Source organism: Lycorma delicatula, chromosome 1 (genome assembly GCF_047948215.1).
Source record: "Lycorma delicatula isolate Av1 chromosome 1, ASM4794821v1, whole genome shotgun sequence".
Classification (NCBI taxonomy): Eukaryota; Metazoa; Arthropoda; class Insecta; order Hemiptera; family Fulgoridae; genus Lycorma; species Lycorma delicatula.
In genome coordinates, this window is record NC_134455.1 from 267,366,700 (window position 1) to 267,390,896 (window position 24,197).

A 24,197-nucleotide genomic window follows, 5' to 3' on the forward strand; every position below is an offset into this window, starting at 1 on the left:
AAAATCAAATTTAAAAAAAAATCGAAAGTGGATTCTAGATATTAATCTGAAGAGTATTTGCAAGCCCCAATCTAGTGCATACCTCGTTTAGTTTATTGTCGTATATATGTCTCGTATATTTGTATAGATCGTACATTCGTTTAGTATATATCTCCTTTAGTAGTGTCGGAAATGGGAAAAATTTGCGATCATTGTTCAAATCTTTTTACCTTTATTCCCCCTTTTCAAGGTCTAATTTTGAAAAATCTAAAACTTTTTTATACGCATTTGCATGATAATGATATTGACTCACACCAAGAATCAAGTAGATATCTTCATTTGTTACCGAGAAATTCCAAAAGATTTTTAAATCCATTTTAATTCTTTAACCTCGGAATTTCAAAAAATCTTTCTTAGTGTGCAGTTATACCGTAAGAGGAACATGTAGACAAATTTTCATCAATTTATCTTCAGTAATTTTTGCTGGGCGTTGATAAATCAGCCATTCAGTCAGGACTAGTTGCTTTATAGGTACTAATAAATATATATATATATATATATATATATATATATACAGTAATATATATATAGTATAGTATAGTATATATATATATATATATATATACATAATGATTTAACAAATATTAATTACCATAACTCAATTTATTACCATAGTCAATTATAAATATTTGATTAAAAATAAACTGTAGAAAAGAAAAAAATTAACTTTAATATTCATTTCAAACGTCCATATTAAATAAAAATTTCAACTTTTTTTTTAAACTACAAAAATAATTTCATTTCAATCTAGAAATTTTATGAGTCTCCTTCCAGATTGCTTTGAATGATCATATACTCCCCTAGTGGTCATGCTGCAAGGTTACGTCTTAGTGTTTAAACACAATTATCCACTGAAGCCTCAAACATACATTCTATTAAAGAAAGATTTCAATAATTTTTCGCAAAAAAATTTAAATCTAGAAAATTATCAACCTCTGATTCTCCAAATCTACAAACCTTTACAATATAAAAAGAAAATCCACTGCCACCGCAAATAAACTTGCAATTACGAGGAACCACAATTAACACAATGAAAAAAAGCTGTAATGAAAAATGCAACGGGTATCGTTTTTTCAACAAGCTTCATGAAAAAAATAGACATTGTTACGATACAATGTTTAAATCCACTTTGCTTAAAAAATATGAGTAGAATATAGATGCATAATAGTGTATTAATAGTAATAAATTATTTATAGCATTACGTATATAGATCTAAAAGTGGTGGTAACTGCAAGGTAGTAAAAAAGTTTAAACGAGTAGAGTACTTTTTTGTAATAAACTATACTCGTATATTAATCTGTATGTATGTGTTTGTGTTTACGTATTCATTGGTATATTTATGTGTTATTTATATGTACAGGAATGTGTTTAATAGCTGAACTTTACCCATCAGAAGCAGCAAGGAGTAAAGTAATGGGAATTGTTCTGGGAAGTGGCGCTTTGGGCGTACTACTTGGATATCCGTTTGGAGGAATTTTATACGCATTTGTTGGGAAAACAGCTCCATTTTTTGTTATTGCTTTTCTTGTAGTAGTTGATATTGGTAAGGTAGACGCCATCATAACTTTTTTAATTTCTATAAATAATTTTCTAAATTTTTACTTTTGGATACTTTCGATATGTTATATCGATTTCCAATTTCTTTTTAAGAATTTTTTCTGGTTTATTCTACTTACGTAATTTACCCATCATTCATTGAAAAAGTTACCATCGAATTATTTTTTCATCTACGAAATTATCCTGGCCCAATTCTAGTACGGCACAAACAAATCATTTTAGTACCAACTGAATAAATAACCTTCACTTATGTGAGTTATGTATTATAAGTTCAATCAAACCATTTTAAGGTTCGATATGTTATTATTATTATTATTATTATTATTATTATTATTATTATTATTATTATTATTATTATTATTATTATTATTATTATTATTATTATTATTATTATTATTATTATTATTATTATTATTATTATTATTATTATTATTATTATTATTATTATTATTATTATTATTATTATTATTATTATTATTATTATTATTATTATTATTATTATTATTATTATTATTATTATTATTATTATTATTATTATTATTATTATTATTATTATTATTATTATTATTATTATTATTATTATTATTATTATTATTATTATTATTATTATTATTTTTTTTTTTTTTTTTTTATCTGAATTTTTACGGGCATCGACTGCTAAGGTCATTAGCCCTCGTCACATTCTTTAAAAGAAATTATTATCTCCATCAGGATCGTCATATGTAAGGGTGTAAAGGGCCCTTACATTTTATTTAAAAACACAAAACTTCACAATAAACATTAAAAACATGAAAGACAGGACAATCACAAACACTTACGGGGTGTAAAGGGCCCCAATATTAAAATTTGAGATAGGTTCTCAAAAGACCATGAACTTAAAATTATAATTAATCTTCTCAATACCATATCTTTCCTCTTTCTTCTATATGTATATATATATATATATAACTACCGCTTAGAGTATCTTTTACCACAGCTTTAAACTCCCATTTTACAGACTTTTAAGAAGTCCACTGGCGTGTAAAAATGCAACTATATTTTCTTCATTTCCATTATCCAGATCAGCACTAATATTATTTGTAAAACAGAACCTCTTTCTGAGGTCCTCATATATGGTACACTCTTCTATTAGATGCTTGATTGTCAGTGTTTTATTGCAAACACCGCACATTGGTCTCACTTCGCCGGTTAACAAATATAAATTTGTTAATCGCGTGTGACCGATTCTAAGTCTGGTCACCGCTACTTGTTCACGGCGAGTCAATTTAAAGTCGCTTTTCCATTTATAAGGAGAAGTTTTAACTGAGTTTAATTTTGTATTTAAACTCCTCCATTCAGCGTTCCACTTGTTTCTTACTATATTTGTTAGACGGTTTTTAATATCTGCCACTCTTACAGGAAATGCATCCAAATCATCGCAGACTGTTGCCTTTCTGGCAGCTTCGTCTGCGATTTCATTACCTGTAATACCAGCATGCCCTGGAGTCCATACAAATACGCATCGCTGCCCTCGTTGTTTTAGAACGTATAAAATGGACAGGATGTTTGCAATTAGGACATCCTTAATGTTCTTGTTCCGAATTGCGACGAGTGCACTTAATGAATCGGAACATATTAGCACTCTCTCTTCGCAATAGTGTTCAGTGTAGCGAAGAGCTTGCTGAATCGCAGTGAGTTCTGCCGTGTAGACACTGGCCACATCTGGCAGTCTCCAAGAGTGGGCTTCTTCATTTACATATATCGAGCATCCAACACCATGTTCAGTTTTAGAACCGTCAGTATAAATTCTAATATGTTCTTCATAACTACTGACGGTTGCTAAAAAATCTTGCTGGATGATCACTGCTGGTTTCTTTTTTATTTCTCCTTGAGAGAGATCCAAACTTGTATTTACCGCTGGCAAGAGCCATGGCGGTATTTCTCTAGTAGAAATTGCTAGTGTCTCTGGTATAGCAATTTCATATTTCCTTCTTAATTCGTGGTACCTAATTCCGGCTGGTCTGGAATAGGTAGCACGACGTTCGTATAATGCAGCCATGGGATGATTCATAAACAATTTATTATTTATATGGGCAGGGAAAGCCCATATATTTGCTGCATATCTTAACAAGAGAATCTCTCTTCTATAATGTAGTGGCATTATTCCGGCTTCAGACATCAGACTAGCCGCCGGACTTGTGCGGAAAGCACCTGTTGCGTATCTTATTCCGCTATTATGAACTACGTCTAACTTTCTTAAGTGCGACTTTCTAGCGGATGAATATACGATACATCCGTAGTCTAGTTTAGATTGAACCAATGCTTTATACAATCTCAATAATGTCTCTTTTTCTGAGCCCCAATTTAAGTTCGATAAACATTTTATAATGTTTAGGGCTCTTTTGCATCTATCACTCAAGTCCTGTATATGTAATCCCCATGTGAGGGATTTATCCAATACTAGTCCTAAATACCTTACGCTGTCTTTATATTGTATTGGATTATCATCAATTGTCAGAGCAGGACTTTGATGAGGAATTCTCTTCCTACAAAAGTGTACACAGCACGTTTTTTCTGGTGAGAATTGGAATCCTGTATTCCTTGCAACTTCATTTAGAGCATTGATCGCTCGTTGCAATTTGTACCTCACTATAGCAGTCTTGTTGCTGGCATATATGATTGCCAGATCATCAACATAGACGCTTTTGCTGATTTCTACTGGAATGGCTAATATCAATTTATTAATGGCAATGGTAAACAAGGTACCGCTCAACGGCGAACCTTGCGGTATGCCATTTTCCAATATTCTTTCACATGAATATTCATTTTTGACGCGTACTTGGAAGGTACGGTCATTCATGTAGTTGCTGAGCAGTATAGGCAGATTGCCACGAATGCCCCATTCATGTAACTGGAGCATTATACCATGACGCCAGGTCATATCGAAAGCCTTCTGAAGATCGAAGAAGACTCCGACACAATGTTTCCTTGTAATAAAGCTGTTATATATAATGTCCTCTAAGCTGATCATTTGATCAGTGGTAGAATGGTATTGTCGAAAACCTGCTTGATACGGTGATATCAGGTTTTCTTTTTCCAAAACCCAGACGAGTCGATTATTAATCATTTTTTCCAATATTTTCCCCATAGCACACGTCAAAGAAATAGGACGGTAGCTATTGGGGTCTGTTAAATTTTTATTTTTCTTTGGTACTGGAACAACATGAGCTTTTTTCCACTGCTGCGGGTACGTTCCATCCCGCCATATTTTATTATAAAGTTCTAATAATCTACACTTTGCAGTGGTATTCAGCTGCCTGATCATATTATAGTGGATTTCATCCGGACCAGCAGCTGTGTTACCTGATTTTTCCAACGCCTTCGCGAATTCTTCCATTTTAAATGGTACATTATATGAGTAATTATACTCAGTTCCAAAATTTAGTAGACCTTCGTGTTCTTCTTTTTTGGTTCGAAAACCTTCCTCGTAGTTGGCCGTTTTGCTGGCCTTTTCAAAATGATTGGATAACAGCTCTGCAATTTCATATGGAGTATCTTTTATTTCATCTTCATCTTGAAGGCTAGTTATGGGAGTAAAATCATTACGCCCACAAATCGCCTTCACTTTCCTCCAAACATCTGATGCAGTAGTAGTTTTGTCAATGGATGACACGTATTGCTGCCAGGATCGTTTTTTCGAATCTATCATAACACGTTTTGCATACGCCCTGTATTTCTTAAAGGCAACAAGATTTTCTATACTAGGACGCTTTTTAAAGGCATTATACGCCCTTTTCTTTCTTTTTATAGCTTCACTTATTTCATCGTTCCACCATGGAACGGATTTCTTTGTAAGTTTCCCAGATGTTTTGGGAATATATCTCGATGCCGACTCGATTATTGCATTTGTTATGGCGTCGACATCGTCTCCGATAACTCCGGTTGTTTCTGGGAGCATCGTTCTAGCTGTGAAGCTCGTCCAGTCTGCCTTTTCAAATAACCATCTTTTAGGGATGGGATATATTGTTCTAGTAACATCAGTTACAATTTGCACCGGGAAATGATCGCTTCCATGCAGATCGTCTATAACATGGAAGCTGTACCTCGGTGCTATCGATCCGCTTATAAGTGCAAGATCTATACAGGACGTCGATCCATCTCTGGCATTGAAAAAGGTTCCTGATCCGTCATTTAAAATAATAAGTTCAGAATTCATCAGGAACCCTTCCAGTTCTCTTCCACGGGGATCTACTCGATCCGATCCCCAGAGAGAATTATGAGCGTTAAAATCACCCACCAGTAAAACAGGTGGGGGAAGCTCGGAAATTAATCTTTCTATGTCATCCTTATTCCAATCGTAATTCGGTAAGTATATGCTGCACACAGTGATCTTAAGCGGTCGCTTCATTCTAACGGCGACCGCTTGTAGGTTGGTGTTTAGAACAACCGCTTCGGTGGTAGCTCTAGTCGATGTTAATATAGCTACTCCACCTCTAACTCTTACATTTGGCGGTTGATCTCGCCGAAATATATCGAATCCTTTTAATTTAAAATTTTCATTTCGGCGGAAATGCGTTTCTTGCAGACATATACAAATCGGGTCTACGTCATGTACCAAGCGTTGGAGCTCATGGATGTTTGAAAAACATCCATTGATGTTCCATTGTACAATCGACTCGCTAATTTTTAATTTTTAATTAAATTATTGCCTGGGTTTTCCTTTCGGCCATCCCTTTTTTCTTTTCTTCTCCATCCTGCGAACAGCATCGTGTTCGCGGAGAAGGTCGTCGCCTGTAAGGCTTCCGGTCTCCGTATCGGAGACCACCGAAGCCGCCGACGACGACGGGCATGGATCGGCGCCGGTTTCAGGCGCCGATTGAGAGGCGGCAACCTGGCCGCTCCCCAACACGGGGGTCGCACCGGTCACCGCCTGTGGGAGGGGGGACACTCGCCCCCCCTGTGTGATTTTTTGTGGCCTCTGAGGCTTAGAGGCCACTTCAGTTACAGGAGGCTTGGGAGCCTCCATAACAGACTCTGTAGGTATCACCTTTTTCTTTTCATCGAGGATCTCGCTGAGACGGACTTGACAGTCTGGTTTGGTGTCCGTTTTCTTTTCTGGAGGAGCAACTTTCACTTTTATCGTCTTATCTTCAGCAGGCTGTACCACTATCTTTGGCTTAACAAGTTCTTTATTACCAAAAGGTTTCATCTTATTTTCGATGATCCTCTCAATCATGTTAGCCAAAGTGGGAGCAAGTTTATTTATGATTTGTGCCTCATCTACAGCAATCGGAGCAGGAGCAGGAACAGTAGCCGCAGCCTGAGCATAAGATGTTGCTGCTCTAGGCTTACGGGCGTTAACTATTTTTTTTGCATCGAAGTAGCTGACCTTTTGCAGGGTTTTTACTTCCTGCACAGCTACCTCATCTTTGTAGACAGGACAATTCCTTGATCTACAAGAATGCGCTCCTTTGCAGTTTATGCATGTAGGAGGCTCTTTACATGGCTCTCCCTCATGCACCTCTTCACCGCAAACGCATATTTGCGGTCTTTCGCATCTAAGCGCGGTGTGGCCAAAGCGTTGGCACTTGATCGGCTGTGGGACAAATGCCCGCACATCCAAACGGTGAATCCCCGCTCTTATCTTTTCTGGCAAAGTAGGCCGGTTGAAAGTGAGGACATGAGAAGCTGAGGGTAAGACCTCACCGTTCCTTCTCATGTTCAATCGACGGCACTCTATTACTCCTTGTGCTGCCAGCTCCTCTACAATCTCTTGCTCCGAACAATTCAAAAGATCCCGACAGACCACAACACCCCTTGAGGTGTTGAGCGTGCCGTGGGGATCAACGCGTACCGCTAGCTCTCCAATTTTCTTCAGCCCTAAAATCTTCTGAGACTGTATATCATTAACAGTCTCTACATGAAGTCCCGTAAAAGTTTTCCTGATTTCTTTAACAGGGCCTCCAGCACATTTGTTTATTTCTCGAGCGATGAGAAAAGGACTCACCCTCGAGAAATTTCCATCCTCCTTTGTAATGACCAAATATTTGGGTTTCGGTACATTACTACTTTTAAAAAAAGCCTTATGTAAGCTTTTTCTAGCCTCAATTTCTATCTTCTTACTCTCCGTACTCTTTCGGCGTTTCGCTTCAGGCGAAACAGCCGGCTCTAAACGAGGGTGTTTACGTGCACCCTCTGCCACGTTGGTTTGTTCAGGAAAATTCATGAACAAGTAATCCCTTCTGTAGTAAGGCTAGCCGCCGGGGTACACCCCCACTCCAGGGCTACCAACCCTGGAGGTCCGTTCCGGTACTCCGGTGGAACCGGCATATGTCCTGGCAGAGAGCGGATGCGCAGTCTCTGCACTGACTCCAGGCCCCTACACACCGAAGCTTTCAGGGCTCCCATGCTCCGAACATGGGCACCTTAACTACATGCTTGCCATCGCAGGGGGCATGTGGACGACGAAAGGTCTCCGTTACACCTGCAAATAACTTTGACCGTGGCCGCCACATCGCCAGCTCTAACGGCGGTATTAATCCATTTCCGTAATCGTTAATAATGTCATATCTGCAGGTGGCCGTAAAGTCCAGTCCTGTAATTCGGCCTATAGATGTAAATCGACCGAAAAAAGTATATCCGAGAAACAACACTCGGAACCCCGTTAGCCAGCTATATGTAATGTACTTGAGTACAGCTGTTACCGCCCTGGACGTGGAACGTAGATGTTGTGTTCCGGACGTGGGGAATATCTACCTCAGGGCATTATTATTATTATTATTATTATTATTATTATTATTATTATTATTATTATTATTATTATTATTATTATTATTATTATTATTATTATTATTATTATTATTATTATTATTATTATTATTATTATTATTATTATTATTATTATTATTATTATTATTATTATTATTATTATTATTATTATTATTATTATTATTATTATTATTATTATTATTATTATTATTATTATTATTATTATTATTATTATTATTATTATTATTATTATTATTATTATTATTATTATTATTATTATTATTATTATTATTATTATTATTATTATTATTATTATTATTATTATTATTATTATTATTATTATTATTATTATTATTATTATTATTATTATTATTATTATTATTATTATTATTATTATTATTATTATTATTATTATTATTATTATTATTATTATTATTATTATTATTATTATTATTATTATTATTATTATTATTATTATTATTATTATTATTATTATTATTATTATTATTATTATTATTATTATTATTATTATTATTATTATTATTATTATTATTATTATTATTATTATTATTATTATTATTATTATTATTATTATTATTATTATTATTATTATTATTATTATTATTATTATTATTATTATTATTATTATTATTATTATTATTATTATTATTATTATTATTATTATTATTATTATTATTATTATTATTATTATTATTATTATTATTATTATTATTATTATTATTATTATTATTATTATTATTATTATTATTATTATTATTATTATTATTATTATTATTATTATTATTATTATTATTATTATTATTATTATTATTATTATTATTATTATTATTATTATTATTATTATTATTATTATTATTATTATTATTATTATTATTATTATTATTATTATTATTATTATTATTATTATTATTATTATTATTATTATTATTATTATTATTATTATTATTATTATTTTTTTTTTTTTTTTTTTTTTTTTTTTTTGAGGTTTTTAGGGGCATCGACTACTTTGGTCATTAGCCCCGTCCCACTTCAAAAAAAAACAAAAAAAAAAAGGTTCAAAATTTCACAAAATGATCAAAATTTTGCTTTTCCTTATAATTTCTGGTCCAATTATATCATTTTCTAGGCTTTCCTTTCGGCCAACCCTTTTTACACCGCTTTTCCATTCTGCGAACGGCCTCAACTTCCGACGACAGAGTGTCTGAGGCTTCGGACATGGCGTCGTCTTCTCTTTCTGACGCCAATGACGTTCGCCGGCTTACATCAGGTGATGAAAGCTTCAATGGTGCTGTGAGCATCGTTGCAATTGAGTCTAAACTTGCAACCGATGCACTTTCGGCGGCTGATGAACTCGATTCGATGTCTAAGGCTGTGCTTGGTCCGGCTGATACAGATGCTCTCGCCACAGTTGTTCTCTGAGCTTTTGGGGCCTCTGTAGGTACAGTTTTAATATCGTCTGTGTCTGGTGCTTTTTCGATAGTTACTTGCACCTCCATTTTGGTTGACGCAGATTTTTCCTGTACTCTTGTCACAGTATCCTTAGCTATATGACTCGTCGTCGGGGTGATCTTTAGATCTTTGTTGGATAGATCAAGATTTTTCTTCATTACGTCTATTGCTGGAGTTATAATCGAGGATTTTGCCGGTTTTTTAAACTGCGCTGGTGCGGGTCTTCTGTCGGCGACGTCAGTCCGGGATTGAGCCTTCTCATGTTTACTTTGTTGTATCTGTTGAGTAGACTCGATCTTGGAATCAATGATTCTTTCTATTATTGTCGCGAGACTTGGCGCCATCGTATTAAGCAACTGCTCCACGTTGATTTTAGGTGTGGGGGGAGCAGCAGCTGCTTCTGCGTATGAAGTCGATGGTCTAGGTGTACGTAGGTTAACAATCTTCTTCGCTTCAGGGTAGCTGACTTTTTGAAGCGTTTTAACCTCCTGAATGGCTGTTTCTGATTTGTATACTGGGCAGTTCCTGGATCGACAGTTATGATGCCCTTTACAATTAATGCAGACTGGAGGGTCTTTACATGGATCACCCTCATGTATCTTCAATCCGCATATACAAATTTCCTGCGCTTCACATCTAGCTGCAGTGTGTCCGAAACGTTGACATCTGAAACATCTCATCGGCTGCGGAATAAATGCCCGTACATCAAGCCGATGGATGCCAGCTCGTACCTTTTCAGGAAGACTTGGCCTATTGAATGTCAATACATGAGAGGCCGAAGGAAGAATCTCACCATTTCGTCTCATAGAAAGTCTGCGACAATGTGTCACTCCCTGACTAGACATTTCCTGCACTATTTCTTCTTCAGTACAGTTAAGAAGATCACGGCAAACAACAACTCCTCTAGATGAATTGAGTGTACTATGCGGTTGGACAGTAACCGCAAATTCACCGATCTTCTTCAACGCCTGGACTTTCTGACTTTGCATGTCGTTTATAGTTTCGACATGTAATCCGTTAAACGTCTTACGGATATCCTTGACAGGACCACCAGCACAATTTGTAATCTCTCTAGCAATTAAGAATGGACTTACCTTTTGGAAGTTACCATTCTCTTTTGTAATGACCAAAAATCTTGGTTTGGGAACATTATTACCAAACAAAGCTTTTCTCAAATCTTTACTGATTTTATCAGCATCTTTTCTAATCTTATCACTCTCCTTGCTTTTTTTCCGCTTCGCTTGTGGCGAATCGGCGGTTTCTAAACGAGGGTGTTTACGTGCACCCTCTGCCACGTGAGTTTGTTCAGGAAAATTCATGAACATTGATCCCTTCTGTAGCAAGGCTAGCCGCCGGGGTACACCCCCACTCCAGGGCTACTAACCTTGGAGGTCCTATCCGGTACTCCGGTGGAACCGGCATATGTCCTGGCAGAGAGCGGATGCGCAGTCTCTGCACTGACTCCAGGCTCCTACTCACCGAAGCTTTCAGAGCTCCCATGCACCGACATACATGGGCACCATTGCTACATGCTTGCCATCGCAGGGGGCATGTGGACAACGGAAGGGTCTCCGTTACACCTGCAATAACATTGACCCTGGCCGCCACATCGCCAGCTCTAAGAATGGTATGAATCCATATGAACCCATATTATTATTATTATTATTATTATTATTATTATTATTATTATTATTATTATTATTATTATTATTATTATTATTATTATTATTATTATTATTATTATTATTATTATTATTATTATTATTATTATTATTATTATTATTATTATTATTATTATTATTATTATTATTATTATTATTATTATTATTATTATTATTATTATTATTATTATTATTATTATTATTATTATTATTATTATTATTATTATTATTATTATTATTATTATTATTATTATTATTATTATTATTATTATTATTATTATTATTATTATTATTATTATTATTATTATTATTATTATTATTATTATTATTATTATTATTATTATTATTATTATTATTATTATTATTATTATTATTATTATTATTATTATTATTATTATTATTATTATTATTATTATTATTATTATTATTATTATTATTATTATTATTATTATTATTATTATTATTATTATTATTATTATTATTATTATTATTATTATTATTATTATTATTATTATTATTATTATTATTATTATTATTATTATTATTATTATTATTATTATTATTATTATTATTATTATTATTATTATTATTATTATTATTATTATTATTATTATTATTATTATTATTATTATTATTATTATTATTATTATTATTATTATTATTATTATTATTATTATTATTATTATTATTATTATTATTATTATTATTATTATTATTATTATTATTATTATTATTATTATTATTATTATTATTATTATTATTATTATTATTATTATTATTATTATTATTATTATTATTATTATTATTATTATTATTATTATTATTATTATTATTATTATTATCATCATCATCATCATCATCATCATCATCATCATCATCATCATCATCATTCTCTTGGGCAAGCCCAGTAAAAAGCATCTTGGCCGGCCCATAGGCAAGGCGCAGGAGCTATAACTATTGTTCTGACGTGCATTGTATATGGTAGCATGAACTATTGAAAAAAAAAAACTATGGGTAAAATGTAAGAATGAAAGATAAAATACCAGACATAACAACTTATGAACTGCCAGATGTTAACGGCCATTGTCCCCCGTCTGCAGTTCCATCTGATGACGATCAGGTGGCCCCTCAAGAACAGGCGTTATCTTATCGCTCGAGCTTGTGATGTACCGACGGACCAAGCGGCATGTATCCAGCAACACAGCCTTCTGCATTGGTCGGAACAGATTTGCTGGTGCTCCAACGGATCTTAATGAACCATGCAGAGAACGTGGAATCTCTCCCATCGCGCCCAAAACCACCGGGACCACTGTTACGCTCTCCTGGTCCCAAATCTCCCTGACTTGTTCTGCAAGATCCCTATACTTCACTAGTTTTTCCGTGTACTTCTTCACTATGTTGGTGGACAATGGGATTGTGACATCAATCAGGAAGGTGATTTTTTCCTGCTTCTTGGTCAGAACGATGTCTGGCCTATTATGCTCCACTGTCCTGTCCGTCAGAACAGTACGATCGTAGTAGAGTTTATACTGATCGTCCTCTAATACAGACTGAGGAGCATACTTAAAAACGGGACTGAAACGGAGAGAAGACCCAGGTCCAAAGCCAGTCTCTGATGAAGTATCTTCGCCACGTTGTTATGTCGGACTGTATATTCCCTTGGAGCTAAAAACTGACACCCGCTAACGACATGTTCGATGGACTCGTTGGTCGATCCACAGAGACGGCACAGGTCAATGGTTACAGCAGGATCCTTGACGACATGCTTTCTGTAGCTGAGTGTGCTGATGACCCTGTCCTGTATAGCAAATACAAGGCCCTCCGTCTCAGCAAACAACTCGGCATACTTCAGCCAGGCCACAGACGCATCTCGATCAACCGCTTCATCCATAAGCGCCGCATAGTACCTCCCATGCAACTCCCTCGAACGCCACCTATCCATCACACTGATCTCGGAGAAGGTATCCTCAAGGGGCTGAAATTTCTCATCCCCGAGGCGCAATGGGGTTAGATTACTGTCACTTTTTACTATAACCCCGTGGAGCAAGCTGGATTGGCTCTTCTCTAGGAAGTATTTATTATTATTATTATTATTATTATTATTTTTATTATTATTATTATTATTATTATTATTTTTTTTTTTTTTTTTTTTTTTTGAGGCATCGACTACTTTGGTCATTAGCCCCATCCCACTTCAAAAAAAAAAAATAAAAAAAAGGTTCAATATTTCACATTTTCATGTGTCAAGAAAATGATCAAAATTTTACATTTCCTTATAATTTCTAATCCAGTTATATTACTTTCTAGGCTTTCCTTTCGGCCAACCTTTTTTACACCGCTTTTCCATTCTGCGAACGGCCTCAACTTCCGACGACAGAGTGTCTGAGGCTTCGGACATGGCATCGTCTTCTCTTTCTGACGCCAATGACGTTCGCCGGCTTACATCTGGTGATGAAAGCTTCAATGGTGCTGTGAGCATCGTTGCAATTGAGTCTAAACTTGCAACCGATGCACTTTCGGCGGCTGATGAACTCGATTCAATGTCTAAGGCTGTGCTTGGGCCGGCTGATACAGATGCTCTCGCCACAGTTGTTCTCTGAGCTTTTGGGGCCTCTGTAGGTACGGTTTTAATATCGTCTGTGTCTGGTGCTTTCTCGATAGTTACTTGCACCTCCATTTTGGTTGACGCAGATTTTTCCTGTACTCTTGTCACAGTATCCTTAGCTATATGACTCGTCGTCGGGGTGATCTTTAGATCTTTGTCGGATAAATCAAGATTTTTCTTCATTACGTCTATTGCTGGAGTTATAATCGAGGATTTTGCCGGTTTTTTAAACTGCGCTGGTACGGGTCTTCTGTCGGCGACGTCAGTCCGGGATTGAGCCTTCTCATGTTTACTTTGTTGTATCTGATGAGTCGACTCGATCTTGGAATCAATGATTCTTTCTATTATTGTCGCGAGACTTGGCGCCATCGTATTAAGCAACTGCTCCACGTTGATTTTAGGTGTGGGGGGAGCAGCAGCTGCTTCTGCGTATGAAGTCGATGGTCTAGGTGTACGTAGGTTTACAATCTTCTTCGCTTCAGGGTAGCTGACTTTTGAAGCGTTTTAACCTCCTGAATGGCTGTTTCTGATTTGTATACTGGGCAGTTCCTGGATCGACAGTTATGGTGCCCTTTACAATTAATGCAGACTGGAGGGTCTTTACATGGATCACCCTCATGTATCTTCATTCCGCATATACAAATTTCCTGCGCTTCACACCTAGCGGCAGTGTGTCCGAAACGTTGACATCTAAAACATCTCATCGGCTGCGGAATAAATGCCCGTACATCAAGCCGATGGATGCCAGCTCGTACCTTTTCAGGAAGACTTGGCCTATTGAATGTCAAAACATGAGAGGCCGAAGGAAGAATCTCACCATTTCGTCTCATAGAAAGTCTGCGACAATGTGTCACTCCCTGACTAGACATTTCCTGCACTATTTCTTCTTCAGTACAGTTAAGAAGATCACGGCAAACAACAACTCCTCTAGATGAATTAAGTGTACTATGCGGTTGGACAGTAACCGCAAATTCACCGATCTTCTTCAACGCCTGGACTTTCTGGCTTTGCATGTCGTTTATAGTTTCGACATGTAATCCGTTAAACGTCTTACGGATTTCCTTGACAGGACCACCAGCACAATTTGTAATCTCTCTAGCAATTAAGAATGGACTTACCTTTTGGAAGTTACCATTCTCTTTTGTAATGATCAAAAATCTTGGTTTGGGAAAATTATTTCCAAACAAAGCTTTTCTTAAATCTTTACTGATTTTATCAGCATCTTTTCTTAACTTATCACTCTCCTTGCTTTTTTTCCTCTTCGCTTGTGGCGAATCGGCGGTTTCTAAACGAGGGTGTTTACGTGCACCCTCTGCCACGTTAGTTTGTTCAGAAAAATTCATGAACAGTGGATCCCTTCTGTAGCAAGGCTAGCCGCCGGGGTACACCCCCACTCCAGGGCTACTAACCTTGGAGGTCCTATCCGGTACTCCGGTGGAACCGGCATATGTCCTGGCAGAGAGCGGATGCGCAGTCTCTGCACTGACTCCAGGCCCCTACACACCGAAGCTTTCAGGGCTCCCATGCTCCGAACATGGGCACCTTAACTACATGCTTGCCATCGCAGGGGGCATGTGGACAACGGAAGGGTCTCCGTTACACCTGCACTAACATTGACCCTGGCCGCCACATCGCCAGCTCTAAGAATGGTATGAATCCATTTCCAAAATCATATGTTACTCCATTTCCTGCAGGTAGCCAAAAATCCAGTCCGTTTAGTGACCTGAAGTTGGAACCAGGTCAAACTTAACAATGCATAACCGAGGAATTTATTCGGAACCCCGTTAGCCAGCTATATGTGATGTACAAAGGTACAGCTGTTGCCGCCCTGGACGTGGAACATAGATGTTGTGTTCCGGACGTGGGGATTATCTACCTCAGGGCATTATTATTATTATTATTATTATTATTATTATTATTATTATTATTTTTTTTTTTTTTTTTTTTTTTTTTTTTTTTTTTTTTTTTTTTTTTTTATCTGAATTTTTACGGGCATCGACTGCTAAGGTCATTAGCCCTCGTCACATTCTTTAAAAGAAATTATTATCTCCATCAGGATCGTCATATGTAAGGGTGTAAAGGGCCCTTACATTTTATTTAAAAAACACAAACTTCACAATAAACATTAAAACATGAAAGACAAGGACAATCACAAACACTTACGGGGTGTAAAGGGCCCCAATATTAAAATTTGAGATAGGTTCTCAAAAGACCATGAACTTAAAATTATAATTAATCTTCTCAATACCAAATCTTTCCTCTTTCTTCTATATGTATATATATATAACTACCGCTTAGAGTATCTTTTACCACAGCTTTAAACTTCCGTTTTACAGACTTTTAAGAAGTCCACTGGCGTGTAAAAATGCAACTATATTTTCTTCATTTCCATTATCCAGATCAGCACTAATATTATTTGTAAAACAGAACCTCTTTCTGAGGACCTCATATATGGTACACTCTTCTATTAGATGCTTGATTGTCAGTGTTTTATTGCAAACACCGCACATTGGTCTCACTTCGCCGGTTAACAAATATAAATTTGTTAATCGCGTGTGACCGATTCTAAGTCTGGTCACCGCTACTTGTTCACGGCGAGTCAATTTAAAGTCGCTTTTCCATTTATAAGGAGAAGTTTTAACTGAGTTTAATTTTGTATTTAAACTCCTCCATTCAGCGTTCCACTTGTTTCTTACTATATTTGTTAGACGGTTTTTAATATCTGCCACTCTTACAGGAAATGCATCCAAATCATCGCAGACTGTTGCCTTTCTGGCAGCTTCGTCTGCGATTTCATTACCTGTAATACCAGCATGCCCTGGAGTCCATACAAATACGCATCGCTGTCCTCGTTGTTTTAGAACGTATAAAATGGACAGGATGTTTGCAATTAGGACATCCTTAATGTTCTTATTCCGAATTGCGACAAGTGCACTTAATGAGTCGGAACATATTAGCACTCTCTCTTCGCAATAGTGTTCAGTGTAGCGAAGAGCTTGCTGAATTGCAGTGAGCTCTGCCGTGTAGACACTGGCCACATCTGGCAGTCTCCAAGAGTGGGCTTCTTCATTTACATATATCGAGCATCCAACACCATGTTCGGTTTTAGAACCGTCAGTATAAATTCTAATATGTTCTTCGTAACTACTGACGGTTGCTAAAAATTCCTGCTGGATGATCACTGCTGGTTTCTTTTTTAATTCTCCTTGAGAGAGATCCAAACTTGTATTTACCGCTGGCAAGAGCCATGGCGGTATTTCTCTAGTAGAAATTGCTAGTGTCTCTGGTATAGCAATTTCATATTATCTTCCTAATTCGTGATACCTAATTCCGGCTGGTCTGGAATAGGTAGCACGACGTTCGTATAATGCAGCCATTGGATGATTCATAAACAATTTATTATTTATATGAGCAGGGAATGCCCATATATTTGCTGCATATCTTAACAAGAGGATCTCTCTTCTATAATGAAGTGGCATTATTCCAGCTTCAGACATCAAACTAGCCGCCGGACTTGTGCGGAAAGCACCTGTTGCGCATCTTATTCCGCTATTATGAACAACGTCTAACTTTCTTAAGTGCGACTTTCTAGCGGATGAATATACGATACATCCGTAGTCTAGTTTAGATTGAACCAATGCTTTATACAATCTCAATAATGTCTCTTTTTCTGAGCCCCAATTTAAGTTCGATAAACATTTTATAATGTTTAGGGCTCTTTTGCATCTATCACTCAAGTCCTGTATATGTAATCCCCATGTAAGGGATTTATCCAATACTAGTCCTAAATACCTTACGCTGTTTTTATATTGTATTGGATTATCATCAATTGTCAGAGCAGGACTTTGATGAGGAATTCTCTTCCTACAAAAGTGTACACAGCACGTTTTTTCTGGTGAGAATTGGAATCCTGTATTCCTTGCAACTTCATTTAGAGCATTGATCGCTCGTTGCAATTTGTACCTCACCATAGCAGTCTTGTTGCTGGCATATGTGATTGCCAGATCATCAACATAGATGCTTTTGCTGATATCTACTGGAATGGCTAATATCAATTTATTAATGGCAATGGTAAACAAGGTACCGCTCAACGGCGAACCTTGCGGTATGCCATTTTCCAAGATTCTTTCACATGAATATTCGTTGTTGACGCGTACTTGGAAGGTACGGTCATTCATGTAGTTGCCGAGCAGTATAGGCAAATTGCCACGAATGCCCCATTCATGTAACTGGAGCATTATACCATGACGCCAGGTCATATCGAAAGCCTTCTGAAGATCAAAGAAGACTCCGACACAATGTTTCCTTGTAATAAAGCTGTTATATATAATGTCCTCTAAGCTGATCATTTGATCAGTGGTAGAATGGTATTGTCCAAAACCTGCTTGATACGGTGATATCAGGTTTTCTTTTTCCAAAACCCAGACGAGTCGATTATTAATCATTTTTTCCAATATTTTCCCCATAGCACACGTCAAAGAAATAGGACGGTAGCTATTGGGGTCTGTTAAATTTTTATTTTTCTTTGGTACTGGAACAACATGAGCTTTTTTCCACTGCTGCGGGTACGTTCCATCCCGCCATATTTTATTATAAAGTTCTAATAATCTACACTTTGCAGTGGTATTCAGCTGCCTGATCATATTATAGTGGATTTCATCCGGACCAGCAGCTGTGTTACCTGATTTTTCCAACGCTTTCGTGAATTCTTCCATTTTAAATGGTACATTATATGAGTAATTATACTCAGTTCCAAAATTTAGTAGGCCTTCGTGTTCTTCTTTTTTGGTTCGAAAACCTTCCTCGTAGTTGGCCGTTTTGCTGGCCTTTTCGAAATGATTGGATAACAGCTCTGCAATTTCATATGGAGTATCTTTTATTTCATCTTCATCTTGAAGGCTAGTTATGGGAGCAAAATCATTACGCCCACAAATCGCCTTCACTTTCCTCCAAACATCTGCTGCAGTAGTGGTTTTGTCGATGGATGACACGTATTGCTGCCAGGATCGTTTCTTTGAATCTATCATAAGACGTTTTGCATACGCCCTGTATTTCTTAAAGGCAACAAGATTTTCTATACTAGGACGCTTCTTAAAGGCATTATACGCCCTTTTCTTTCTTTTTATAGCTTCACTTATTTCATCGTTCCACCATGGAACGGGTTTCTTTGTAAGTTTCCCAGATGTTTTGGGAATATATCTCGATGCCGACTCAATTATTGCATTTGTTATGGCGTCGACATCGTCTCCGATAACTCCAGTTGTTTTCGGGAGCATCGTTCTAGCTGTGAAGCTCGTCCAGTCTGCCTTTTCAAATAACCATCTTTTAGGGATGGGATATATTGTTCTTGTAACATCAGTTACAATTTGCACCGGGAAATGATCGCTTCCATGCAGATCGTCTATAACATGGAAGCTGTACCTCGGTGCTATCGATCCGCTTATAAGTGCAAGATCTATACAGGACGTCGATCCATCTCTGGCATTGAAAAAGGTTCCTGATCCGTCATTTAAAATAATAAGTTCAGAATTCATCAGGAACCCTTCCAGTTCTCTTCCACGGGGATCTACTCGATCCGATCCCCAGAGAGAATTATGAGCGTTAAAATCACCCACCAGTAAAACAGGTGGGGGAAGCTCGGAAATTAATCTTTCTATGTCATCCTTATTCCAATCGTAATTCGGTAAGTATATGCTGCACACAGTGATCTTAAGCGGTCGCTTCATTCTGACGGCGACCGCTTGTAGGTTGGTGTTTAGAACAACCGCTTCGGTGGTAGCTCTAGTCGATGTTAATATAGCTACACCACCTCTAACTCTTACATTTGGCGGTTGATCTCGCCGAAATATATCGAATCCTTTTAATTTAACATTTTCATTTCGGCGGAAATGCGTTTCTTGCAGACATATACAAATCGGGTCTACGTCATGTACCAAGCGTTGGAGCTCATGGATGTTTGAAAAACATCCATTGATGTTCCATTGTACAATCGACTCACTAATTTTTAATTTTTAATTGAATTATTGCCTGGGTTTTCCTTTCGGCCATCCCTTTTTCCTTTTCTTCTCCATCCTACGAACAGCATCGTGTTCGCGGAGAAGGTCGTCGCCTGTAAGGCTTCCGGTCTCCGTATCGGAGACCACCGAAGCCGCCGACGACGACGGGCATGGATCGGCGCCGGTTTCAGGCGCCGATTGAGAGGCGGCAACCTGGCCGCTCCCCAACACGGGGGTCGCACCGGTCACCGCCTGTGGGAGGGGGGACACTCGCCCCCCCTGTGTGATTTTTTGTGGCCTCTGAGGCTTAGAGGCCACTTCAGTTACAGTAGGCTTGGGAGCCTCCATAACAGACTCTGTAGGTATCGCCTTTTTCTTTTCATCGAGGATCTCGCTGAGACGGACTTGACATTCTGGTTTGGTGTCCGTTTTCTTTTCTGGAGGAGCAACTTTCACTTTTATCGACTTATCTTCAGCAGGCTGTATCACTATCTTTGGCTTAACAAGTTCTTTATTGCCAAAAGGTTTCATCTTGTTTTCGACGATCCTCTCAATCATGTTAGCCAAAGTGGGAGCAAGTTTGTTTATAATTTGTGCCTCATCTACAGCAATCGGAGCAGGAGCAGGAACAGTAGCCGCAGCCTGAGCATAAGATGTTGCTGCTCTAGGCTTACGGGCGTTAACTATTTTTTTTGCATCGAAGTAGCTGACTTTTTGCAGGGTTTTTACTTCCTGCACAGCTACCTCATCTTTGTAGACAGGACAATTCCTTGATCTACAAGAATGCGCTCCTTTGCAGTTTATACATGTAGGAGGCTCTTTACATGGCTCTCCCTCATGCACCTCTTCACCGCACACGCATATTTGCGGTCTTTCGCATCTAAGAGCGGTGTGGCCAAAGCGTTGGCACTTGAAGCACCTCATCGGCTGTGGGACAAATGCCCGCACATCCAAACGGTGAATCCCCGCTCTTATCTTTTCTGGCAAAGTAGGCCGGTTGAAAGTCAGGACATGAGAAGCCGAGGGTAAGACCTCACCGTTCCTTCTCATGTTTAATCGACGGCACTCTATTACTCCTTGTGCTGCCAGTTCCTCTACAATCTCTTGCTCTGAACAATTTAAAAGATCCCGACAGACCACAACACCCCTTGAGGTGTTGAGCGTGCCGTGGGGATCAACACGTACTGCTTGCTCTCCAATTTTCTTCAATCCTAGAATTTTCTGAGACTGTATATCATTGACAGTCTCTACATGAAGTCCCGTAAAAGTTTTTCTTATCTCTTTAACAGGGCCTCCAGCACATTTGTTTATTTCTCGAGCGATGAGAAAAGGACTCACCCTCGAGAAATTTCCATCCTCCTTTGTAATGACCAAATATTTAGGTTTCGGTACATTACTACTTTTAAAAAAAGCCTTCTGTAAGCTTTTTCTAGCCTCAATCTCTATCTTCTTACTCTCCGTACTCTTCCTCCGTTTTGCCTCAGGCGAAACGGCTGGTTCTAAACGAGGGTGTTTACGTGCACCCTCTGCCACGTTGGTTTGTTCAGGAAAATTCATGAACAAATAATCCCTTCTGTAGTAAGGCTAGCCGCCGGGGTACACCCCCACTCCAGGGCTACCAACCCTGGAGGTCCGTTCCGGTACTCCGGTGGAACCGGCATATGTCCTGGCAGAGAGCGGATGCGCAGTCTCTGCACTGACTCCAGGCCCCTACACACCGAAGCTTTCAGGGCTCCCATGCTCCGAACATGGGCACCTTAACTACATGCTTGCCATCGCGGGGGGCATGTGGACGACGAAAGGTCTCCGTTACACCTGCAAATAACTTTGACCGTGGCCGCCACATCGCCAGCTCTAACGGCGGTATTAATCCATTTCCGTAATCATTAATAATGTCGTATCTGCAGGTGGCCGTAAAGTCCAGTCCTGTAATTCGGCCTATAGATGTAAATCGACCGAAAAAAAGTATATCCGAGAAACAACACTCGGAACCCCGTTAGCCAGCTATATGTAATGTACTTGAGTACAGCTGTTGCCGCCCTGGACGTGGAACGTAGATGTTGTGTTCCGGACGTGGGGAATATCTACCTCAGGGCATTATTATTATTATTATTATTATTATTATTATTATTATTATTATTATTATTATTATTATTATTATTATTATTATTATTATTATTATTATTATTATTATTATTATTATTATTATTATTATTATTATTATTATTATTATTATTATTATTATTATTATTATTATTATTATTATTATTATTATTATTATTATTATTATTATTATTATTATTATTATTATTATTATTATTATTATTATTATTATTATTATTATTATTATTATTATTATTATTATTATTATTATTATTATTATTATTATTATTATTATTATTATTATTATTATTATTATTATTATTATTATTATTATTATTATTATTATTATTATTATTATTATTATTATTATTATTATTATTATTATTATTATTATTATTATTATTATTATTATTATTATTATTATTATTATTATTATTATTATTATTATTATTATTATTATTATTATTATTATTATTATTATTATTATTATTATTATTATTATTATTATTATTATTATTATTATTATTATTATTATTATTATTATTATTATTATTATTATTATTATTATTATTATTATTATTATTATTATTATTATTATTATTATTATTATTATTATTATTATTATTATTATTATTATTATTATTATTATTATTATTATTATTATTATTATTATTATTATTATTATTATTATTATTATTATTATTATTATTATTATTATTATTATTATTATTATTATTATTATTATTATTATTATTATTATTATTATTATTATTATTATTATTATTATTATTATTATTATTATTATTATTATTATTATTATTATTATTATTATTATTATTATTATTATTATTATTATTATTATTATTATTATTATTATTATTATTATTATTATTATTATTATTATTATTATTATTATTATTATTATTATTATTATTATTATTATTATTATTATTATTATTATTATTATTATTATTATTATTATTATTATTATTATTATTATTATTATTATTATTATTATTATTATTATTATTATTATTATTATTATTATTATTATTATTATTATTATTATTATTATTATTATTATTATTATTATTATTATTATTATTATTATTATTATTATTATTATTATTATTATTATTATTATTATTATTATTATTATTATTATTATTATTATTATTATTATTATTATTATTATTAAATTATTATTATTATTATTATTCCACAGTCTGGAACCGAGGGAGACCCTCGAAATCCGAGACCTAGACTGTGTCACAGAGAAGGAGGACGTGGAAGCAGCACTGAGAAGAGAGCTCGGAGATATAGGAGACTGCCGAGTTAGTGTTACCAGTGCTAATTACAGGGGGCAGAAAGCAGCATTAATACAAATTGGAGAGAAGGCTGCTTCCAGACTACTCAGCCAATCAAAGATAAGGATTGGCTGGTTGTACTGCCAAATCAGATCCAGGGCACAGGTCCCACGGTGTTTCAGGTGCCATGGGTATGGACATCTGGCTCGTGGATGCAAGGGGCCTGACAGAAGCCGGCTCTGCCATAAGTGCGGGTTAGGGGAGCACAAGGCTAAGGAGTGTTCGGCCCCCCTTCGGTGCATGCTCTGCCAAGAAAAAGGGGTGAACGCTTCGCAGCTGGCTCACGTACCTGGAACAAGGGAGTGTCAGGTCTTCCGGGCAGCCCTGGAGCAGGCGAAGAGAAGGCTCCGTTAAAATGCTGAACATAATACAGGCCAACCTTAACAGGAGCCGGCTAGCTGATGACTTGCTGCTGCAGCTAGCCAGAGACAGGGAGGCCGATTTGGTGCTGATCAGCGAGCAGTACCGGGACCGTGACGACTCCCAATGGTTCCGAGACTCGCTCGGGACTGCCGCGATATGGATTCCGTATCGCAGCAGAGCCCAAGTTCGGAGGCACGGCGCAGGCGAGGGTTTCGTTTGGATCTGCTGCGGTGAGGTGACGATTTTTAGCTGTTACCTCACCCCAAATGATTCGATAGCGGACTTTCGC

The 24,197-nt window shown here is 36.3% G+C and overlaps 1 protein-coding gene across 1 annotated transcript in view; it reads left to right on the top strand.

Moving 5' to 3' along the window:
• Positions 1-24,197, top strand: part of LOC142317825 (synaptic vesicular amine transporter-like) — a 100,816-nt gene that overhangs the window by 30,504 nt on the left and 46,115 nt on the right. Inside the window, exon 6 of the mRNA XM_075354376.1 lies at positions 1,400-1,582. Coding sequence (XP_075210491.1) covers positions 1,400-1,582 — 183 coding nt within the window. The remainder of the gene's footprint in view (positions 1-1,399; positions 1,583-24,197) is intronic.